Below are 20,816 nucleotides of genomic sequence, written 5' to 3'. Positions count from 1 at the left end.
CAATGTAATGTCTGTAACTGTGAGACTGCCGGTGTCACTACTACTGTATTAGCCAGATATGTTAGTGCCATTGGACTGATACTCGTGTTATTCTCCCTCTGCCCGACCCGACTCCGCCTCTATGTATATATCACAATGTAATGTCTGTAACTGTGAGACTGCCGGTGTCACTACTACTGTATCAGCCAGATATGTCAGTGCCATTGGACTGATACTAGTGTTATTCTCCCTCTGCCCGACCCGACTCCGCCTCTATGTATATATCACAATGTAATGTCTGTAACTGTGAGACTGCCGGTGTCACTACTACTGTATCAGCCAGATATGTTAGTGCCATTGGACTGATACTAGTGTAAGGCCCTTTCCACACTAGCGTTGCATTTCACGTCATGGGGCAATGCGTCTATGTATGTATCACAATGTAATGTCTGTAACCCTGAGACTGCCGGTGTCACTACTACTGTATCAGCCAGATATGTCAGTGCCATTAGGACTGATACTAGTGTTATTCTCCCTCTGCCCGACCCGACTCCGCCTCTATGTATATATCACAATGTAATGTCTGTAACTGTGAGACTGCCGGTATGTGTCACTACTACTGTATCAGCCAGATATGTTAGTGCCATTTGGACTGATACTAGTGTAAGGCCCTTTCCACACTAGCGTTGCATTTCACGTCAGGGGGCAATGCGTGAAAAACTGACGTTTTTGGCTGCGTTTTTGTTCCATTTTTCTTTGGAGTCATTAGCGTTTTTGTGTTTTTTCCCATGGTTCGGGAATAAAATGTTTTATTTCATTGAAAAAGAATGGGGGACATTAATCATAGTGGGTCTCAGGTTCGCCTGTTTTTGCGCCTGGTTTGCTCTTCTTTTTGGCTCCTGATCTATGATGGATCTGGTTCTGCCTTAGTAAATGCACTTTGGATTTGTCGCATGTCCCATTTATTTGCGCCTAAATTAGCGCCAAATTTGGCGCAATTGTTAGATCTCATTTGTGAGCAATAATGAAAGGAGACTGAGAAAATGTGACAGAACGTTCAGGGCTTCATCTCTGCACAAAAAAAATATCATTATGATGCAAATGCAGGGACTAAATGTGACAGAGATGTAAAAAAAAAAAAAAAAAAATTCTTGCTGAAATGAGTCTTTTCCCTTTTTATTGTAATTTACATGAAATGGAGACTGATAATATTCTCAGATCTGTACAATAAGACAATAATCACTCCCAGAGATGATCCCATAGACAATGATGAAGTCGTTACTGGAGAAATTTTACATTTTAAAACTGCTCCGAAGTATTTTCCATGTTGCATAGAGGTTATTCTTCATTTGGGAACCTAAAATGTATGTTTTTAGTAATGAAAAGGGAAGTTTTTTTAAAGTACACCTGCTCAGAGCAGGTGCATTTTCTGCGCCTATTTTGTGCCTTTTTAGGCGCACTTTTGTGATAGATCCCGTGCAAACATCTGTTTAGGACGCACTCACTATGTCAGATAAGGCGCAGAGACTCAAAACCAATACGTGCCGAACTTTGCCGTGCGCCAGAAATGGCGCATAAATGCGCCTAATTAACGAGATGCGCCAGATTTTAGCGTTAAAAGACGCTCAAAACAGTCTAACTGACTATGATCAATGTCCCCCAATGTGTTCTGATAAGTTATTAGATGTATGCAAACATCTGCGATCTATTCTTCACTGTTCTGCGCGTATATTATCTCCCGACAAGTTAGCAGATGTGAAGAACAGTGAAGAATAGAATAAAAACAGTGAATACAGGATCATTTAAGTGCAGAACACAGTGAGAATAGATTACAGATGTTCGGCACATCTGATTACTTGCCGGGAGATACGCGCGGAGCGCTGCGAACAAAATAGCATGTGAAGAACAATATATATGTGTGAAGAACACATTGCAGATGTATGGAAACATGTATGGAGACATCTGCAATGTGTTCTTCACACATATATATTGTTCTTCACATGCTATTTTGTTCGCACCGTTCCGCGCGTATCTCCCGACAAGTAAGCAGATGTGCCGAACATCTGTAATCTATTCTCACTGTGTTCTTCACTTAAATGATCCTGTGTTCACTGTTTTTATTCTATTCTTCACTGTTCTTCACTGTGTTTTTTTAATTAAATGCGCGATCGCGAGCAGGGGAATTATTCATGTCACCTAGCAATGCTTGTGAGTGCAGTGCATTTTTGATGCGTCTCCATAGACTTGAATGGGGTGGGAAAAACGCGCGTGAAACGCAAAAGTAGAGCATGCTGCGATTTTGACGCGCGTCAAAACAAACGCAAGCACGCGCGTGAAAACCAACGCGAATGAGGAAAGACCCATTGGAAACAATGGGACAGAGTGCAATGCAAGTTCTGCGCGTCAAAAGCATGCGCAGAACTCGCGCGTGAAAAACGCTAGTGTGGAAGGGGCCTTATTCTCCCTCTGCCATTTTTAAATTCCAGGCCGCCTCCACGTCTATGTGGACCCTTAGGCAGCAGATTTTGTTACTGCCATAGAAAAAAAATATGTGTTACAACAAAGTATATATCACAATGTAATGTATGTAATGGGACATTTTACAGAGATGATACAATGTTACTATCTAGCACAAATTCACAAGACACATCCCCGGCCGTACCCAGACATATGCATAATGTAGGGTAATGTATGGCCACACGCAGTCACACAGATTGTAGTACACATGCAGTCACACAGATTGTAGTACACATGCAGTCACACAGATTGTAGTACACACGCAGTCACACAGATTGTAGTACACATGCAGTCACACAGATTGTAGTACACATGCAGTCACACAGATTGTAGTACACATGCAGTCACACAGATTGTAGTACACATGCAGTCACACAGATTGTAGTACACATGCAGTCACACAGATTGTAGTACACATGCAGTCACACAGATTGTAGTACACATGCAGTCACACAGATTGTAGTACACATGCAGTCACACAGATTGTAGTACACATGCAGTCACACAGATTGTAGTACACATGCAGTCACACAGATTGTAGTACACATGCAGTCACACAGATTGTAGTACACATGTGCTGTCACACAGATTGTAGTACACATGCAGTCACACAGATTGTAGTACACATGCAGTCACACAGATTGTAGTACACATGCAGTCACACAGATTGTAGTACACATGCAGTCACACAGATTGTAGTACACATGTGCTGTCACATCCGTTATGGACTATCGCTGTCATTTATACTAACAGTCAGCCCCAAGGTCTCAGCACCCGGCTCAGTGCACTCTGTCTTCAATGGACTCACATCTGAGGGGGGAGGGGAGCAGTGATTTAAGAAAACTGTACATATATAGTAGCCTATGTACAGATATATACTGATGTATGCACCTATATATTCCCTATATATTCCCTATATATTCCCATAACACATACATAAGCTCACACAAATCTACTTACAAGCAATTACACATATATGCATCCAAATAGTGCATTGAATGTCTATGAACACTCTCTTTGCACACTACACACTTGTGTCTTACACAGATACCTGCACTCCTGGAGGATGGTTGGGTGTAGCTGAGGCTGCAGAGGGGGGGGGGGGGGGGGGGAGGCTTGCAGCAGCTTAGTGATGTGGACCCGATGTTTAGTCCATCTTGCAGCCTGCTGTCTATCCTTTGCTGGGGGTGACACTTGCACGATGGACCCTGGCCGGACCTCTGGGTTACAGACATGGACCCTGGCCGGACCTCTGGGTTACAGACATGGACCCTGGCCGGACCTCTGGGTTACAGACATGGACCCTGGCCGGACCTCTGGGTTACAGACATGGACCCTGGCGGGGACCTCTGGGTTACAGACATGGACCCTGGCGGGGACCTCTGGGTTACAGACATGGACCCTGGCGGGGACCTCTGGGTTACAGACATGGACCCTGGCCGGACCTCTGGGTTACAGACATGGACCCTGGCCGGACCTCTGGGTTACAGACATGGACCCTGGCCGGACCTCTGGGTTACAGACATGGACCCTGGCCGGACCTCTGGGTTACAGACATGGACCCTGGCCGGACCTCTGGCTTACAGACATGGACCCTGGCCGGACCTCTGGGTTACAGACATGGACCCTGGCCGGACCTCTGGGTTACAGACATGGACCCTGGCCGGACCTCTGGGTTACAGACATGGACCCTGGCCGGACCTCTGGCTTACAGACATGGACCCTGGCCGGACCTCTGGCTTACAGACATGGACCCTGGCCGGACCTCTGGGTTACAGACATGGACCCTGGCCTGACCTCTGGGTTGCAGACATGGACCCTGGCCGGACCTCTGGGTTACAGACATGGACCCTGGCCGGACCTCTGGCTTACAGACATGGACCCTGGCCGGACCTCTGGGTTACAGACATGGACCCTTACCCGGTCCAGTCGTTATCCCGCGGCGCATTGTCCGACGCTGATTCGGGTCTGTCGGGATTCACTACAATTTCCTTCCTGTGTCGCTGCTGCGCCGAGGTCCGCCATCTTCTCCTCCGTGCATGTAAGTGCTTGATCTTGCTACACAAATTCTTTTTTTAAATTCCGCGTTTTTTCTGAATCCATCGGGTTGTCTGATGGCCACGCCCCCCCCTCGATTTCTGTCGTGTGAAAGCCGGCGCCAATGCGCCACAATCCCGGGGCAATTTGGCGCAAATTGGAAACATTCGGGAAACCCGACCAAAGTGCTGTGTTCGGACCTTTAGTAAATGAGCCCCAATATTTTTTTCTATTCTCGGCCTCTTTGCCTCTGACTGGAGGGCTGGGAGGTCGCTGGAGGGAATGGAAGAGGTGAAGAGTCTGGGGAGCTGCACCATGTTATGCTCCTGTCCTGGAGACATGCGGGAGGTCCCACTTCTTCATGTCAGACCCTATCAAGGTAAACATGGCTGTGCAGATTGTCCCGGGATACACACCCCTAGCTAGGGCAATGGGTCAGGGGTGTCTGACAAACCAAAGTTTAGAGCTTTCTAGCGGGCATTTGCATATTACAATACAAAACCTCCGACTTCCGTCTATTCAGCCTGAGACCGGACCGTTCCATAACACGGAAGAGGTTCGGGAGGGAGGTGCGAGGGCGACCTAAAGGTAGAAGCAAATCTTCCACAAACAGATTCGTTTTGTATTGTTGCCCCCGATATATGACAATTATTTCTGATAGCGATTGCCAGCGGCTCCATAGGACAGCCCGGCCTCCTCCGCTCTGGGTGTGGATCGGGGATGGAACTGCTGCTGGAACCTTCAGGGGGGTCCACAAAACGGCCCCTGATGCCCATCCCCCTGGTAATGCCAAAGCCACCAACATCATGGGGTAGGGATTTATTTTGGACCAGTGCATTCCATTCAAGATTTGGGGAAATGTTTTCAGGGAGAAGGGCGTTTAGGGGGCTGCAGCTGGTACCGATGCTAACGACTCTGTGTCCCAATGAATTAGGGAGATGGGGCGGTAGTTGGAGGGCTGCAACGGACCTCGGGGATCGCGACGGGTAAGTAAATGTGCCCCATTGTCTATTAGGTACCAGACGCCACCAATGACTCTCAGAACCTGCAGCCAGTCACAGTGTCAGTGATCCTGCCTGTGGGGGTGGAAACAATTGTTAGTAAAGTTTTCAGCATTTACTGGACAGGGTGCGGACTATGGAACAGAAGAAGAGGCTACTGAGGGGGGGGGGGGGCTAATTAATATTCACCTCAGGCAGCGCATGTGCTGGAATCTGCCCTGTATGTAGACACCTCAGGGTGAAGACACACATGGCGTTTTTAGGCCGTTTTTGGGCCGTTTTTAGTTAGTGCGTTTTCAGATCGTTAAAAACGCATGCGTTTTTGACAGGTTTGAGCAATTATCTTAATTCAAACTGGTCAAAAACGCATGCGTTTTTTAACGCATGCGTTTTTAACGATCTGAAAACGCACTAACTAAAAACGGCCCAAAAACGGCCTAAAAACGCCATGTGTGTCTTCACCCTCAGTGACATCACAACAGAACAATTGTCTCCCTCACACTTTATTATCCACCCAGTTACATTGTAACAAAGCCTCAGCGCATCATGAATTCCAGGCAGGAGCTTGTCATAAGCTTATAATCCCCAACACGGATCCAATTACAAGAATTCGCTTTTTTCGCTGCGTTTTTCAAATGTTTGCGTTTTTAGATGCTTGATGTGCGGTAATTATCTGCAGCTGCGTCTCCTGGAATTTGTAATAACGGCGAGATCTTCTCCTGCTGCGAGTAATCACATGTGTTGGCACCTCACAAACACAGACACAAAAAACGCAAGGGAGAAAACGCAAAGTTAGGACACGTTATCCAAAAACCCAATGGGGGTCATTTACTTACCCGGTCCATTTGCGATCTAGCGGCGGGTTCTCCAACGCTGATTCGGGTCCGGCCAGGATTCACTAAGGTAGTGCGTCCGATGTCCACCAGGTGTCGCTGCTGCTCTGAAGTTCCCTGGAATGCACTGAAGTTCACCAAGCTAGCCTGGGTGCAAGTAAGTGCGTGTCAAGCGACACTTTTTTAAAAAAAAATACGGCGGTTTTTCCAAATCCATCGGGTTTTCCCACGGCCACGCCACGATTTCCGTCGCATGCATGCCGGCGCAAAACAGTAATCAGCTTCACCTCTGCACAGAGAAGAGGAGGACCTGCTGGAGAAGCTTCACCTCTGCACAGAGAAGAGGAGAACCTGCTGGAGAAGCTTCACCTCTGCACAGAGGAGAGGATGACCTGCTGGAGAAGCTTCACCTCTGCACAGAGGAGAGGATGACCTGCTGGAGAGGCTTCTCCTCTGCACAGAGGAGAGGATGACCTGCTGGAGAAGCTTCACCTCTGCACAGAGGAGAGGATGACCTGCTGGAGAAGCTTCACCTCTGCACAGAGGAGAGGATGACCTGCTGGAGAAGCTTCACCTCTGCACAGAGGAGAGGATGACCTGCTGGAGAGGCTTCTCCTCTGCACAGAGGAGAGGATGACCTGCTGGAGAAGCTTCACCTCTGCACAGAGGAGAGGATGACCTGCTGGAGAAGCTTCACCTCTGCACAGAGGAGAGGAGGACATGCTGGAGAAGCTTCACCTCTGCACAGAGAAGAGGAGGACCTGCTGGAGAAGCTTCACCTCTGCACAGAGGAGAGGAGGACCTGCTGGAGAAACTTCACCTCTGCACAGAGGAGAGGAGGACCTTCTGGAGAAGCTTCACCTCTGCACAGAGAAGAGGAGGACCTGCTGGAGAAGCTTCACCTCTGCACAGAGGAGAGGAGGACCTTCTGAAGAAGCTTCACCTCTGCACAGAGGAGAGGAGGACCTTCTGGAGAAGCTTCACCTCTGCACAGAGAAGAGGAGGACCTGCTGGAGAAGCTTCACCTCTGCACAGAGGAGAGGATGACCTGCTGGAGAAGCTTCACCTCTGCACAGAGGAGAGGAGGACCTGCTGGAGAAACTTCACCTCTGCACAGAGAAGAGGAGGACCTGCTGGAGAAGCTTCACCTCTGCACAGAGGAGAGGATGACCTGCTGGAGAAGCTTCACCTCTGCACAGAGGAGAGGAGGACCTGCTGGAGAAACTTCACCTCTGCACAGAGGAGAGGAGGACCTTCTGGAGAAGCTTCACCTCTGCACAGAGAAGAGGAGGACCTGCTGGAGAAGCTTCACCTCTGCACAGAGGAGAGGAGGACCTGCTGGAGAAGCTTCACCTCTGCACAGAGGAGAGGAGGACCTTCTGAAGAAGCTTCACCTCTGCACAGAGGAGAGGAGGACCTTCTGGAGAAGCTTCACCTCTGCACAGAGAAGAGGAGGACCTGCTGGAGAAGCTTCACCTCTGCACAGAGGAGAGGATGACCTGCTGGAGAGGCTTCTCCTCTGCACAGAGGAGAGGATGACCTGCTGGAGAAGCTTCACCTCTGCACAGAGGAGAGGATGACCTGCTGGAGAAGCTTCACCTCTGCACAGAGGAGAGGAGGACCTGCTGGAGAAGCTTCACCTCTGCACAGAGAAGAGGAGGACCTGCTGGAGAAGCTTCACCTCTGCACAGAGGAGAGGAGGACCTGCTGGAGAAGCTTCACCTCTGCACAGAGGAGAGGAGGACCTGCTGGAGAAACTTCACCTCTGCACAGAGGAGAGGAGGACCTTCTGAAGAAGATTCACCTCTGCACAGAGGAGAGGAGGACCTTCTGGAGAAGCTTCACCTCTGCACAGAGAAGAGGAGGACCTGCTGGAGAAGCTTCACCTCTGCACAGAGGAGAGGATGACCTGCTGGAGAAGCTTCACCTCTGCACAGAGGAGAGGAGGACCTGCTGGAGAAACTTCACCTCTGCACAGAGGAGAGGAGGACCTTCTGGAGAAGCTTCACCTCTGCACAGAGAAGAGGAGGACCTGCTGGAGAAGCTTCACCTCTGCACAGAGGAGAGGAGGACCTGCTGGAGAAGCTTCACCTCTGCACAGAGGAGAGGAGGACCTGCTGGAGAAGCTTCACCTCTGCACAGAGGAGAGGAGAACCTGCTGGAGAAGCTTCACCTCTGCACAGAGGAGAGGAGGACCTGCTGGAGAAGCTTCACCTCTGCACAGAGGAGAGGAGGACCTGCTGGAGAAGCTTCACCTCTCCACAGAGGAGAGGAGGACTTGCTGGAGAAGCTTCACCTCTGCACAGAGGAGAGGAGGACCTGCTGGAGAGGCTTCTCCTCTGCACAGAGAAGAGGAGGACCTGCTGGAGAAGCTTCACCTCTGCACAGAGAAGAGGAGGACCTGCTGGAGAAGCTTCACCTCTGCACAGAGGAGAGGAGGACCTGCTGGAGAAGCTTCACCTCTGCACAGAGGAGAGGAGGACCTGCTGGAGAAGCTTCACCTCTGCACAGAGGAGAGGAGAACCTGCTGGAGAGGCTTCTCCTCTGCACAGAGGAGAGGAGGACCTGCTGGAGAAGCTTCACCTGTGCACAGAGGAGAGGAGGACCTGCTGGAGAAGCTTCACCTCTGCACAGAAGAGAGGAGGACCTGCTGGAGAGGTTTCTCCTCTGCACAGAGGAGAGGAGGACCTGCTGGAGAAGCTTCACCTCTGCACAGAGGAGAGGAGGACCTGCTGGAGAAGCTTCACCTCTCCACAGAGGAGAGGAGGACCTGCTGGAGAAGCTTCACCTCTGCACAGAGGAGAGGAGGACCTGCTGGAGAGGCTTCACCTCTGCACAGAGGAGAGGAGAACCTGCTGGAGAAGCTTCACCTCTGCACAGAGGAGAGGAGGACCTGCTGGAGAGGCTTCTCCTCTGCACAGAGGAGAGGATGACCTGCTGGAGAAGCTTCACCTCTGCACAGAGGAGAGGATGACCTGCTGGAGAAGCTTCACCTCTGCACAGAGGAGAGGAGGACCTGCTGGAGAAACTTCACCTCTGCACATAGGAGAGGAGAACCTGCTGGAGAAGCTTCACCTCTGCACAGAGGAGAGGAGGACCTGCTGGAGAGGCTTCTCCTCTGCACAGAGGAGAGGATGACCTGCTGGAGAAGCTTCACCTCTGCACAGAGGAGAGGATGACCTGCTGGAGAAGCTTCACCTCTGCACAGAGGAGAGGAGGACCTGCTGGAGAAACTTCACCTCTGCACATAGGAGAGGAGGACCTGCTGGAGAGGCTTCACCTCTGCACAGAGGAGAGGAGGACCTGCTGGAGAAGCTTCACCTCTGCACAGAGGAGAGGAGGACCTGCTGGAGAGGCTTCTCCTCTGCACAGAGGAGAGGAGGACCTTCTGGAGAAGCTTCACCTCTGCACAGAGGAGAGGAGGACCTGCTGGAGAGGCTTCTCCTCTGCACAGAGGAGAGGATGACCTTCTGGAGAAGCTTCACCTCTGCACAGAGAAGAGGAGGACCTGCTGGAGAAGCTTCACCTCTGCACAGAGGAGAGGAGGACCTGCTGGAGAAGCTTCACCTCTGCACAGAGGAGAGGAGGACCTGCTGGAGAAGCTTCACCTCTCCACAGAGGAGAGGAGGACCTTCTGGAGAAGCTTCACCTCTGCACAGAGGAGAGGAGGACCTGCTGGAGAAGCTTCACCTCTGCACAGAGGAGAGGAGGACCTGCTGGAGAAGCTTCACCTCTCCACAGAGGAGAGGAGGACCTTCTGGAGAAGCTTCACCTCTGCACAGAGGAGAGGAGGACCTGCTGGAGAAGCTTCACCTCTGCACAGAGGAGAGGAGGACCTTCTGGAGAAGCTTCACCTCTGCACAGAGGAGATGAGGACCTGCTGGAGAAGCTTCACCTCTGCACAGAGGAGAGGAGGACCTACTGGAGAAGCTTCACCTCTGCACAGAGGAGAGGAGGACCTGCTGGAGAAGCTTCACCTCTGCACAGAGGAGAGGAGGACCTGCTGGAGAAGCTTCACCTCTGCACAGGGGAGAGGAGGACCTGCTGGAGAAGCTTCACCTCTGCACAGAGGAGAGGAGGACCTGCTGGAGAAGCTTCACCTCTGCACAGAGGAGAGGAGAACCTGCTGGAGAAGCTTCACCTCTGCACAGAGGAGAGGAGGACCTGCTGGAGAAGCTTCACCTCTGCACAGAGGAGAGGAGGACCTGCTGGAGAAGCTTCACCTCTCCACAGAGGAGAGGAGGACTTGCTGGAGAAGCTTCACCTCTGCACAGAGGAGAGGAGGACCTGCTGGAGAGGCTTCTCCTCTGCACAGAGAAGAGGAGGACCTGCTGGAGAAGCTTCACCTCTGCACAGAGAAGAGGAGGACCTGCTGGAGAAGCTTCACCTCTGCATAGAGGAGAGGAGGACCTGCTGGAGAAGCTTCACCTCTGCACAGAGGAGAGGAGGACCTGCTGGAGAAGCTTCACCTCTGCACAGAGGAGAGGAGAACCTGCTGGAGAGGCTTCTCCTCTGCACAGAGGAGAGGAGGACCTGCTGGAGAAGCTTCACCTCTGCACAGAGGAGAGGAGGACCTGCTGGAGAGGCTTCTCCTCTGCACAGAGGAGAGGAGGACCTGCTGGAGAAGCTTCACCTCTGCACAGAGGAGAGGAGGACCTGCTGGAGAAGCTTCACCTCTCCACAGAGGAGAGGAGGACCTGCTGGAGAAGCTTCACCTCTGCACAGAGGAGAGGAGGACCTGCTGGAGAGGCTTCACCTCTGCACAGAGGAGAGGAGAACCTGCTGGAGAAGCTTCACCTCTGCACAGAGGAGAGGAGGACCTGCTGGAGAGGCTTCTCCTCTGCACAGAGGAGAGGATGACCTGCTGGAGAAGCTTCACCTCTGCACAGAGGAGAGGATGACCTGCTGGAGAAGCTTCACCTCTGCACAGAGGAGAGGAGGACCTGCTGGAGAAACTTCACCTCTGCACATAGGAGAGGAGAACCTGCTGGAGAAGCTTCACCTCTGCACAGAGGAGAGGAGGACCTGCTGGAGAAGCTTCACCTCTGCACAGAGGAGAGGAGGACCTGCTAGAGAGGCTTCTCCTCTGCACAGAGGAGAGGATGACCTGCTGGAGAAGCTTCACCTCTGCACAGAGGAGAGGATGACCTGCTGGAGAAGCTTCACCTCTGCACAGAGGAGAGGAGGACCTGCTGGAGAAACTTCACCTCTGCACATAGGAGAGGAGGACCTGCTGGAGAGGCTTCACCTCTGCACAGAGGAGAGGAGGACCTGCTGGAGAAGCTTCACCTCTGCACAGAGGAGAGGAGGACCTGCTGGAGAGGCTTCTCCTCTGCACAGAGGAGAGGAGGACCTTCTGGAGAAGCTTCACCTCTGCACAGAGGAGAGGAGGACCTGCTGGAGAGGCTTCTCCTCTGCACAGAGGAGAGGAGGACCTTCTGGAGAAGCTTCACCTCTGCACAGAGAAGAGGAGGACCTGCTGGAAAAGCTTCACCTCTGCACAGAGGAGAGGAGGACCTGCTGGAGAAGCTTCACCTCTGCACAGAGGAGAGGAGGACCTGCTGGAGAAGCTTCACCTCTCCACAGAGGAGAGGAGGACCTTCTGGAGAAGCTTCACCTCTGCACAGAGGAGAGGAGGACCTGCTGGAGAAGCTTCACCTCTGCACAGAGGAGAGGAGGACCTGCTGGAGAAGCTTCACCTCTCCACAGAGGAGAGGAGGACCTTCTGGAGAAGCTTCACCTCTGCACAGAGGAGAGGAGGACCTGCTGGAGAAGCTTCACCTCTGCACAGAGGAGAGGAGGACCTTCTGGAGAAGCTTCACCTCTGCACAGAGGAGAGGAGGACCTGCTGGAGAAGCTTCACCTCTGCACAGAGGAGAGGAGGACCTACTGGAGAAGCTTCACCTCTGCACAGAGGAGAGGAGGACCTGCTGGAGAAGCTTCACCTCTGCACAGAGGAGAGGAGGACCTGCTGGAGAAGCTTCACCTCTGCACAGGGGAGAGGAGGACCTGCTGGAGAAGCTTCACCTCTGCACAGAGGAGAGGAGGACCTGCTGGAGAAGCTTCACCTCTGCACAGAGGAGAGGAGGACCTGCTGGAGAAGCTTCACCTCTGCACAGAGGAGAGGAGGACCTGCTGGAGAAGCTTCACCTCTGCACAGAGGAGAGGAGGACCTGCTGGAGAAGCTTCACCTCTGCACATAGGAGAGGAGGACCTGCTGGAGAAGCTTCACCTCTGCACATAGGAGAGGAGGACCTGCTGGAGAAGCTTCACCTCTGCACAGAGGAGAGGAGGACCTTCTGGAGAAGCTTCACCTCTGCACAGAGGAGAGGAGGACCTGCTGGAGAAGCTTCACCTCTGCACAGAGGAGAGGAGGACCTACTGGAGAGGCTTCACCTCTGCACAGAGGAGAGGAGGACCTACTGGAGAAGCTTCACCTCTGCACAGAGGAGAGGAGGACCTACTGGAGAAGCTTCACCTCTGCACAGAGGAGAGGAGGACCTGCTGGAGAAGCTTCACCTCTGCACAGAGGAGAGGAGGACCTGCTGGAGAGGCTTCTCCTCTGCACAGAGGAGAGGATGACCTGCTGGAGAAGCTTCACCTCTGCACAGAGGAGAGGATGACCTGCTGGAGAAGCTTCACCTCTGCACAGAGGAGAGGAGGACCTGCTGGAGAAACTTCACCTCTGCACATAGGAGAGGAGGACCTGCTGGAGAGGCTTCACCTCTGCACAGAGGAGAGGAGGACCTGCTGGAGAAGCTTCACCTCTGCACAGAGGAGAGGAGGACCTGCTGGAGAGGCTTCTCCTCTGCACAGAGGAGAGGAGGACCTTCTGGAGAAGCTTCACCTCTGCACAGAGGAGAGGAGGACCTGCTGGAGAGGCTTCTCCTCTGCACAGAGGAGAGGAGGACCTTCTGGAGAAGCTTCACCTCTGCACAGAGAAGAGGAGGACCTGCTGGAAAAGCTTCACCTCTGCACAGAGGAGAGGAGGACCTGCTGGAGAAGCTTCACCTCTGCACAGAGGAGAGGAGGACCTGCTGGAGAAGCTTCACCTCTCCACAGAGGAGAGGAGGACCTTCTGGAGAAGCTTCACCTCTGCACAGAGGAGAGGAGGACCTGCTGGAGAAGCTTCACCTCTGCACAGAGGAGAGGAGGACCTGCTGGAGAGGCTTCACCTCTCCACAGAGGAGAGGAGGACCTTCTGGAGAAGCTTCACCTCTGCACAGAGGAGAGGAGGACCTGCTGGAGAAGCTTCACCTCTGCACAGAGGAGAGGAGGACCTTCTGGAGAAGCTTCACCTCTGCACAGAGGAGAGGAGGACCTGCTGGAGAAGCTTCACCTCTGCACAGAGGAGAGGAGGACCTACTGGAGAAGCTTCACCTCTGCACAGAGGAGAGGAGGACCTGCTGGAGAAGCTTCACCTCTGCACAGAGGAGAGGAGGACCTGCTGGAGAAGCTTCACCTCTGCACAGGGGAGAGGAGGACCTGCTGGAGAAGCTTCACCTCTGCACAGAGGAGAGGAGGACCTGCTGGAGAAGCTTCACCTCTGCACAGAGGAGAGGAGGACCTGCTGGAGAAGCTTCACCTCTGCACAGAGGAGAGGAGGACCTGCTGGAGAAGCTTCACCTCTGCACAGAGGAGAGGAGGACCTGCTGGAGAAGCTTCACCTCTGCACATAGGAGAGGAGGACCTGCTGGAGAAGCTTAACCTCTGCACATAGGAGAGGAGGACCTGCTGGAGAAGCTTCACCTCTGCACAGAGGAGAGGAGGACCTTCTGGAGAAGCTTCACCTCTGCACAGAGGAGAGGAGGACCTGCTGGAGAAGCTTCACCTCTGCACAGAGGAGAGGAGGACCTACTGGAGAGGCTTCACCTCTGCACAGAGGAGAGGAGGACCTACTGGAGAAGCTTCACCTCTGCACAGAGGAGAGGAGGACCTACTGGAGAAGCTTCACCTCTGCACAGAGGAGAGGAGGACCTGCTGGAGAAGCTTCACCTCTGCACAGAGGAGAGGAGGACCTGCTGGAGAGGCTTCACCTCTGCACAGAGGAGAGGAGAACCTGCTGGAGAGGCTTCACCTCTGCACAGAGGAGAGGAGGACCTGCTGGAGAAGCTTCACCTCTGCACAGAGGAGAGGAGGACCTGCTGGAGAAGCTTCACCTCTCCACAGAGGAGAGGAGGACCTTCTGGAGAAGCTTCACCTCTGCACAGAGGAGAGGAGGACCTGCTGGAGAAGCTTCACCTCTGCACAGAGGAGAGGAGGACCTGCTGGAGAAGCTTCACCTCTGCACAGAGGAGAGGAGGACCTGCTGGAGAAGCTTCACCTCTGCACAGAGGAGAGGAGGACCTACTGGAGAAGCTTCACCTCTGCACAGAGGAGAGGAGGACCTGCTGGAGAAGCTTCACCTCTGCACAGAGGAGAGGAGGACCTGCTGGAGAAGCTTCACCTCTGCACAGAGGAGAGGAGGACCTGCTGGAGAAGCTTCACCTCTGCACAGAGGAGAGGAGGACCTGCTGGAGAAGCTTCACCTCTGCACAGAGGAGAGGAGGACCTGCTGGAGAAGCTTCACCTCTGCACAGAGGAGAGGAGGACCTGCTGGAGAGGCTTCTCCTCTGCACAGAGGAGAGGATGACCTGCTGGAGAAGCTTCACCTCTGCACAGAGGAGAGGAGGACCTGCTGGAGAGGCTTCACCTCTGCACAGAGGAGAGGAGGACCTGCTGGAGAAGCTTCACCTCTGCACAGAGGAGAGGAGGACCTGCTGGAGAAGCTTCACCTCTGCACATAGGAGAGGAGGACCTTCTGGAGAAGCTTCACCTCTGCACATAGGAGAGGAGGACCTGCTGGAGAAGCTTCACCTCTGCACAGAGGAGAGGAGGACCTTCTGGAGAAGCTTCACCTCTGCACAGAGGAGAGGAGGACCTGCTGGAGAAGCTTCACCTCTGCACAGAGGAGAGGAGGACCTACTGGAGAGGCTTCACCTCTGCACAGAGGAGAGGAGGACCTGCTGGAGAAGCTTCACCTCTGCACAGAGGAGAGGAGGACCTGCTGGAGAAGCTTCACCTCTGCACAGAGGAGAGGAGGACCTGCTGGAGAAGCTTCACCTCTGCACAGCCTGATCCGCAGGAGGTCTCCAGATCTACAACACCAGAGGGACTGTAGGGATTTGAAAACTCAGCCATGCGCCTGGCTCTTGACCCTGTACCCTATACCAAACACTTCCCATTAAAGGACAATGCATGGTGGTTTGTTCTGGGTCGGCCACAGCAATTTTTATTTATATGAACATAAAATAATAAATAAAAGTATAGAAACCGGAATGTCCAGCCCTATTAGGTTCAGATGGACACTGGCACCAATGAAAAGATGACGATTGTTGCCTTCCAAATCTACATGGCGAAACCCCGCTCAGCCCAATGAAGTGACATGTTTGGATAACCTGATATTCAGGATTTTGTGAGCTCTTTCCATGGCATCACGGTCCCTCGGACCTCTCCAATGACAGCGGGGAATAATATCAGACCCCGTAAGGGAAACTGAATGGAAAAAGGTTGTAAACCTGGAAAAATCTTGTCTCATGAGGGATATCAGCTCAATTGAGCGCGGCCGAGATCGTTACCCCTATTACAGAGGATGAGCTCAGATCCATCCCATCTGGAAAGTGTCCAGGCCCTGATGGGTTACCAATAGTGTATTACAAGAAATTTGCTGAGTGTCTCTTGCCGGGGGCTCATTACAGTCATGGCCATAAGTTCTGAGAATGATACAAATAGTAATTGTTACAAAGTCTCCGGCATCAGGTGTTATAATGGTAATTTGCATATTCTCCAGAATGTTATAAAGAGTGATCAGCGTAACAGCAATTCATTGCAAAGTCAATATTTGCCTAGAAAATGAACTTTTTCCCCCAAAACACATTTCCCCTTCATTGCAGGCGCCTTAGGCGGAGCAGCTGCCGTGGTGTCAGTGATGTCTCCAGTAACACAGGTGCCGGGGCTGATGGGGACAGGGCTGGGGGACAATCTGTCAGGATAAGTAACAATCACACCCCTGGACACTTTACAAGGAGGCTGGTGCTTGGCATCATTGTTTCTCTTCGGTTACCCATGGTTATCTCTAAAGAAACACGTGCAGTCATCATTGCACTGCACAAATGGAAAGGAAATGGCAGCAGGCAGGTGTAAGGCATCTGCATGCACTGTGACACTGCGGAGACTCCTGGAGCAAGGCCTGGTGTCCAGGAGGGCAGCACAGAAGCCGCTTCTCTCCAGAAACCATCAGGGACAGACGGATATTCTGCAGGAGGTGCTGGGAGTGGACGGCTGGGGACTGGGGGAAAGGCATTGGGGCAGATTTACTTACCCGGTCCATTCGCGATTCAGCGGCGCGTTCTCTGCACAGGATTCGGGTCCGGCCGGGATTTATGATGGTAGTTCCTCCGCCGTCCACCAGGTGGCGCTGCTGCGCTGAAGTCCGCTGGAATGCCTCGAAATACACCGGCCTATCCAGGATGAAGGTGAGTGAAATTTTCGCGACACAATTTTTTTTCAAATGCGGCGGTTTTTCCGAATCTGTCGGGTTTTCGCTCGGCCACGCCCCCCGATTTCCGTCGCGTGCCAAAATCCCGGGGCAATTCAGGTACAATCGGCGCAAATCGGAAATATTCGGGTAACACGTCGGGAAAACGCGAATCGGGCCCTTAGTAAATGACCCCCATTGTCTCTGATGAATCTCCTTTCCGATTGTTGGGAGGAGACAAGGTGAGCGATGCCCCCAGTCCTGTCTCCTGCACCTGTAAAGCCTCCTGCAGCCATTCATGTGGGGGGGGGGGGGGCGGCTTCTCAGCCAAGGGAATCGCCTAATAACACCTCCATGAATAAAGAATGGAGCAGAATGTCCTCCAGGAGCCGCTTCTCCCAACCCTCCAGGAGCAGATGGTGATGAGCAGAGCCTCCTCCAGCATGATGGAGCACCTGCCATAAAGGGGAGAACTAAATGGATCAGGGAACAGAACACAGAGATTCTGGGTCCACGGCCCGGGAACAGAACACAGAGATTCTGGGTCCATGGCCCGGGAACAGAACACAGAGATTCTGGGTCCATGGCCTGGAGACTCCCAGATCTTATCCCATTGTGGTCCCCTGCGCAGTGATTGTGCAGGAATGGACGGCGATCAGTCAGGATCTGGTGCAGGAGGTGATGAGAGCTGCCAGGGAGAATTGCAGAGGTCCTGAAGAAGAAGGAGAGGTCCTGCAGATACTGACTCGCTGCAGTAACTCCTCCCACCTGACAATAAAAGCTTCTGCTCCCCATAATATGATTGCACTTGTATCTCTGTATGTGATAAACATCTGACAGACCAGAGGGACACATCATGTGACAAGAGGAGATTTGTGTCACTCTCAGGACTTATGGCCAGGACTGTACACCGACAGGCTTTAATGGCAAATATCACCATCATTCATAAAGAGGGTAAGGACCCCACACACTGTGGGAATTACCGCCCTATATCACTTTTGAACATGGACGTGGAGTGGTGGGCAAAAGCTTTGGCTAACCGGATATGTAGCTTATTACCGAACTGATCTCCCCTGAACAATCAGGGTTTGTTATGGGCAGGCAACACACGTAGAGTGCTGAGGCTCATCGAACATGCGAGGAACACCAAAACCCTGCAAGTCCTTCTTGGCACCGATGCCGAGAAGGCATTTGACAGGGTGAGCTGGTTCTTTATGCTTAGCAGCCTGTCAGGGTGAATGGTATCCCCCCCTTCTCGATAACGAACAGAACAACACAGGGGTGTCCCCTTTCCCAGTATATAAATATATTATTTATGGAATGTCACGAGCTCACCCGTGCCTCTCGCTCCCTGCAGGCGCAGCGCCAGGGCGCCATACCTCTCCACGCTCCCGAGTCCCGGCCTCGCTCCGTGTGTGCGTGTTCCCATGCCTTAGGGCACGTGCGCGGCAGCTTTAGAAAATTTAAAGGGCCAGCGCGTTATTAATTGGCGCTGGCAATTTCCCATGAGGCTATTTATACCTGCCTCTCCCATCTAACCCTGCCGGATCTTTGTGCCTCACAGCCTTAGAGGAAGCTCTGTTGCGATTTGCCTGTGCAACACCCTCGCCGATGCAATGGCGAAGGAGTGTTTGCGAATACGTCCCACCTGCATGTATCCACATTACACTACATGGTCCTGATAGGACATAGGGGATATTGCAGTGGTGAATCCTGCCTGGCAAGGCAGAGGTTAAGTATTTTGTATGATGCAAGATGCTATTGTCCAATGATCTGTGTTACATCCTGTCCTTTGTAAGCTGAGATGTGATTGGAGGAGCAGCCACCACCTGACCAAAGGGAGGTAATAAAACCCCCTGGCCAGGAATGTTCTGGAGGAATCCTAGAGAAGTCTCAGATCTAAGAGATCTTCTTACAGAGAGATTCTAGTGTAGGAGAATCCTAGAGATCAGTGAGTGAGTGAGCAATCTCTGTCTAGCCCATACCAGAGCAGGAAGAGCCTAGCCCCTGCCTCTGAAGAGTGGAGTATAAGACTAGAGTTAGTGTAGTGAGGAAAAGGGGTATCATCTTACCTTTAAAGGTGATACCTGAAGCCCTACAGGACAAGCTGAAGCTTCCTACCAGGACACAGCTGCCTCCCAGCCTGCCCTCTACATCCAGGCTGGTGAACTATCTCCTGAGGCTCCCTCCAACTCACATCTCAGCACTCCATCTACCTGTTAAAGGCACGTTGCTGCGGTTCCTGCCGGTTCAAATAAAGAACTGTAAGTTGTTTTCTTCAACTTCTGTCTCCGTCTGGTCCCTGCTAATACGGCTGCCTTCATCACCGGCACCCTGTCCATCACCCAGAGACTCACACTCGGGACATTAAGGGGTTGCCCCAGGGAGATCCGCTATAGCAGCCTCTCCCTCATCATTTCTTGCCAACACCACCCTGCTGGAGACCTGCCAGGCTGTAGGACAGCCCTCCGGTTCCCCATACCAAGCACCGTGACACAAGCGTGCTTAGGCCGCAACCGCCAGCCACTCAGGTACTGCGGGCCCCGGCTGACTCCAGGCCCCGAGTAAAGGCTAGGCCCCGGTGGGGGATGTTGCACCTGCATTCCTGTGTCTCCTGCGTTCCTGTGTCCCTCCGTGTTCCTGTGTTACCTGATCTCCTCCGTGTTCCCGTGTACCAGTGTTCCTCCGTGTTGCTGCCGTGTGTGCTGTGTTCCCGTACCCTTCTGCTTGGACCTCCTGTTGCTGACCCCGGATTGGACTCTGACGTTGCATCTCTGCTGCCTGCCCTGACCCTGTGCCTGGACTGTGACCTCGAGTTTGATTGCTGTTCCTGTACTTCTACCTTGGCCGCCACTGCAGACAAGTCACGCCTGTGGAACGACCTGGTGGTACCACGCCGCAGCTTGTCTAACCCGCTTTGCTGCGGGCTCTGGTGAAAACCGGGTACCACTTAGACTCTGGTCCCAGGTAGTGGCTTGAGTCATCGTCTGCAGTGTATGTAATGTCTGTATTATCTGTACTAGTGTCTGCAGTGTATGTAATGTCTGTATTATCTGTACTAGTGTCTGCAGTGTATGTAATGTCTGTATTATCTGTACTAGTGTCTGCAGTGTATGTAATGTCTGTATTATCTGTACTAGTGTCTGCAGTGTATGTAATGTCTGTATTATCTGTACTAGTGTCTGCAGTGTATGTAATGTCTGTATTATCTGTACTAGTGTCTGCAGTGTATGTAATGTCTGTATTATCTGTACTAGTGTCTGCAGTGTATGTAATGTCTGTATTATCTGTACTAGTGTCTGCAGTGTATGTAATGTCTGTATTATCTGTACTAGTGTCTGCAGTGTGTGCAATGTCTGTATTATCTGTACTAGTGTCTGCAGTGTATGTAATGTCTGTATTATCTGTACTAGTGTCTGCAGTGTATGTAATGTCTGTATTATCTGTACTAGTGTCTGCAGTGTATGTAATGTATCTATTATCTGTACTAGTGTCTGCAGTGTATGTAATGTCTGTATTATCTGTACTAGTGTCTGCAGTGTATGTAATGTCTGTATTATCTGTACTAGTGTCTGCAGTGTATGTAATGTCTGTATTATCTGTACTAGTGTCTGCAGTGTATGTAATGTATCTATTATCTGTACTAGTGTCTGTAGTGTATGTAATGTCTGTATTATCTGTACCAGTGTCTGCAGTGTATGTAATGTCTGTATTATCTGTACTAGTGTCTGCAGTGTATGTAATGTATCTATTATCTGTACTAGTGTCTGTAGTGTATGTAATGTCTGTATTATCTGTACCAGTGTCTGCAGTGTGTGTAATGTCTGTATTATCTGTACTAGTGTCTGCAGTGTATGTAATGTATCTATTATCTGTACTAGTGTCTGTAGTGTATGTAATGTCTGTATTATCTGTACTAGTGTCTTCAGTGTA

General features: G+C 52.0%; 1 protein-coding gene across 1 annotated transcript in view; it reads right to left on the bottom strand.

Annotated features, from left to right (window-relative positions):
• Positions 1 to 18,277, bottom strand: part of LOC140107068 (N-acetyllactosaminide alpha-1,3-galactosyltransferase-like) — a 30,870-nt gene extending 12,593 nt beyond the window's left edge. Inside the window, exon 1 of the mRNA XM_072131637.1 lies at positions 18,219 to 18,277. Within this exon, the coding sequence (XP_071987738.1) occupies positions 18,219 to 18,260 (42 nt within the window). The 5' untranslated portion in view covers positions 18,261 to 18,277. The remainder of the gene's footprint in view (positions 1 to 18,218) is intronic.
• Between the last annotated feature and the right edge of the window lie 2,539 nt (positions 18,278 to 20,816).

This window comes from Engystomops pustulosus, unplaced genomic scaffold (genome assembly GCF_040894005.1).
Source record: "Engystomops pustulosus unplaced genomic scaffold, aEngPut4.maternal MAT_SCAFFOLD_110, whole genome shotgun sequence".
Classification (NCBI taxonomy): Eukaryota; Metazoa; Chordata; class Amphibia; order Anura; family Leptodactylidae; genus Engystomops; species Engystomops pustulosus.
This window is presented reverse-complemented; position numbering and strand designations above follow the sequence as displayed.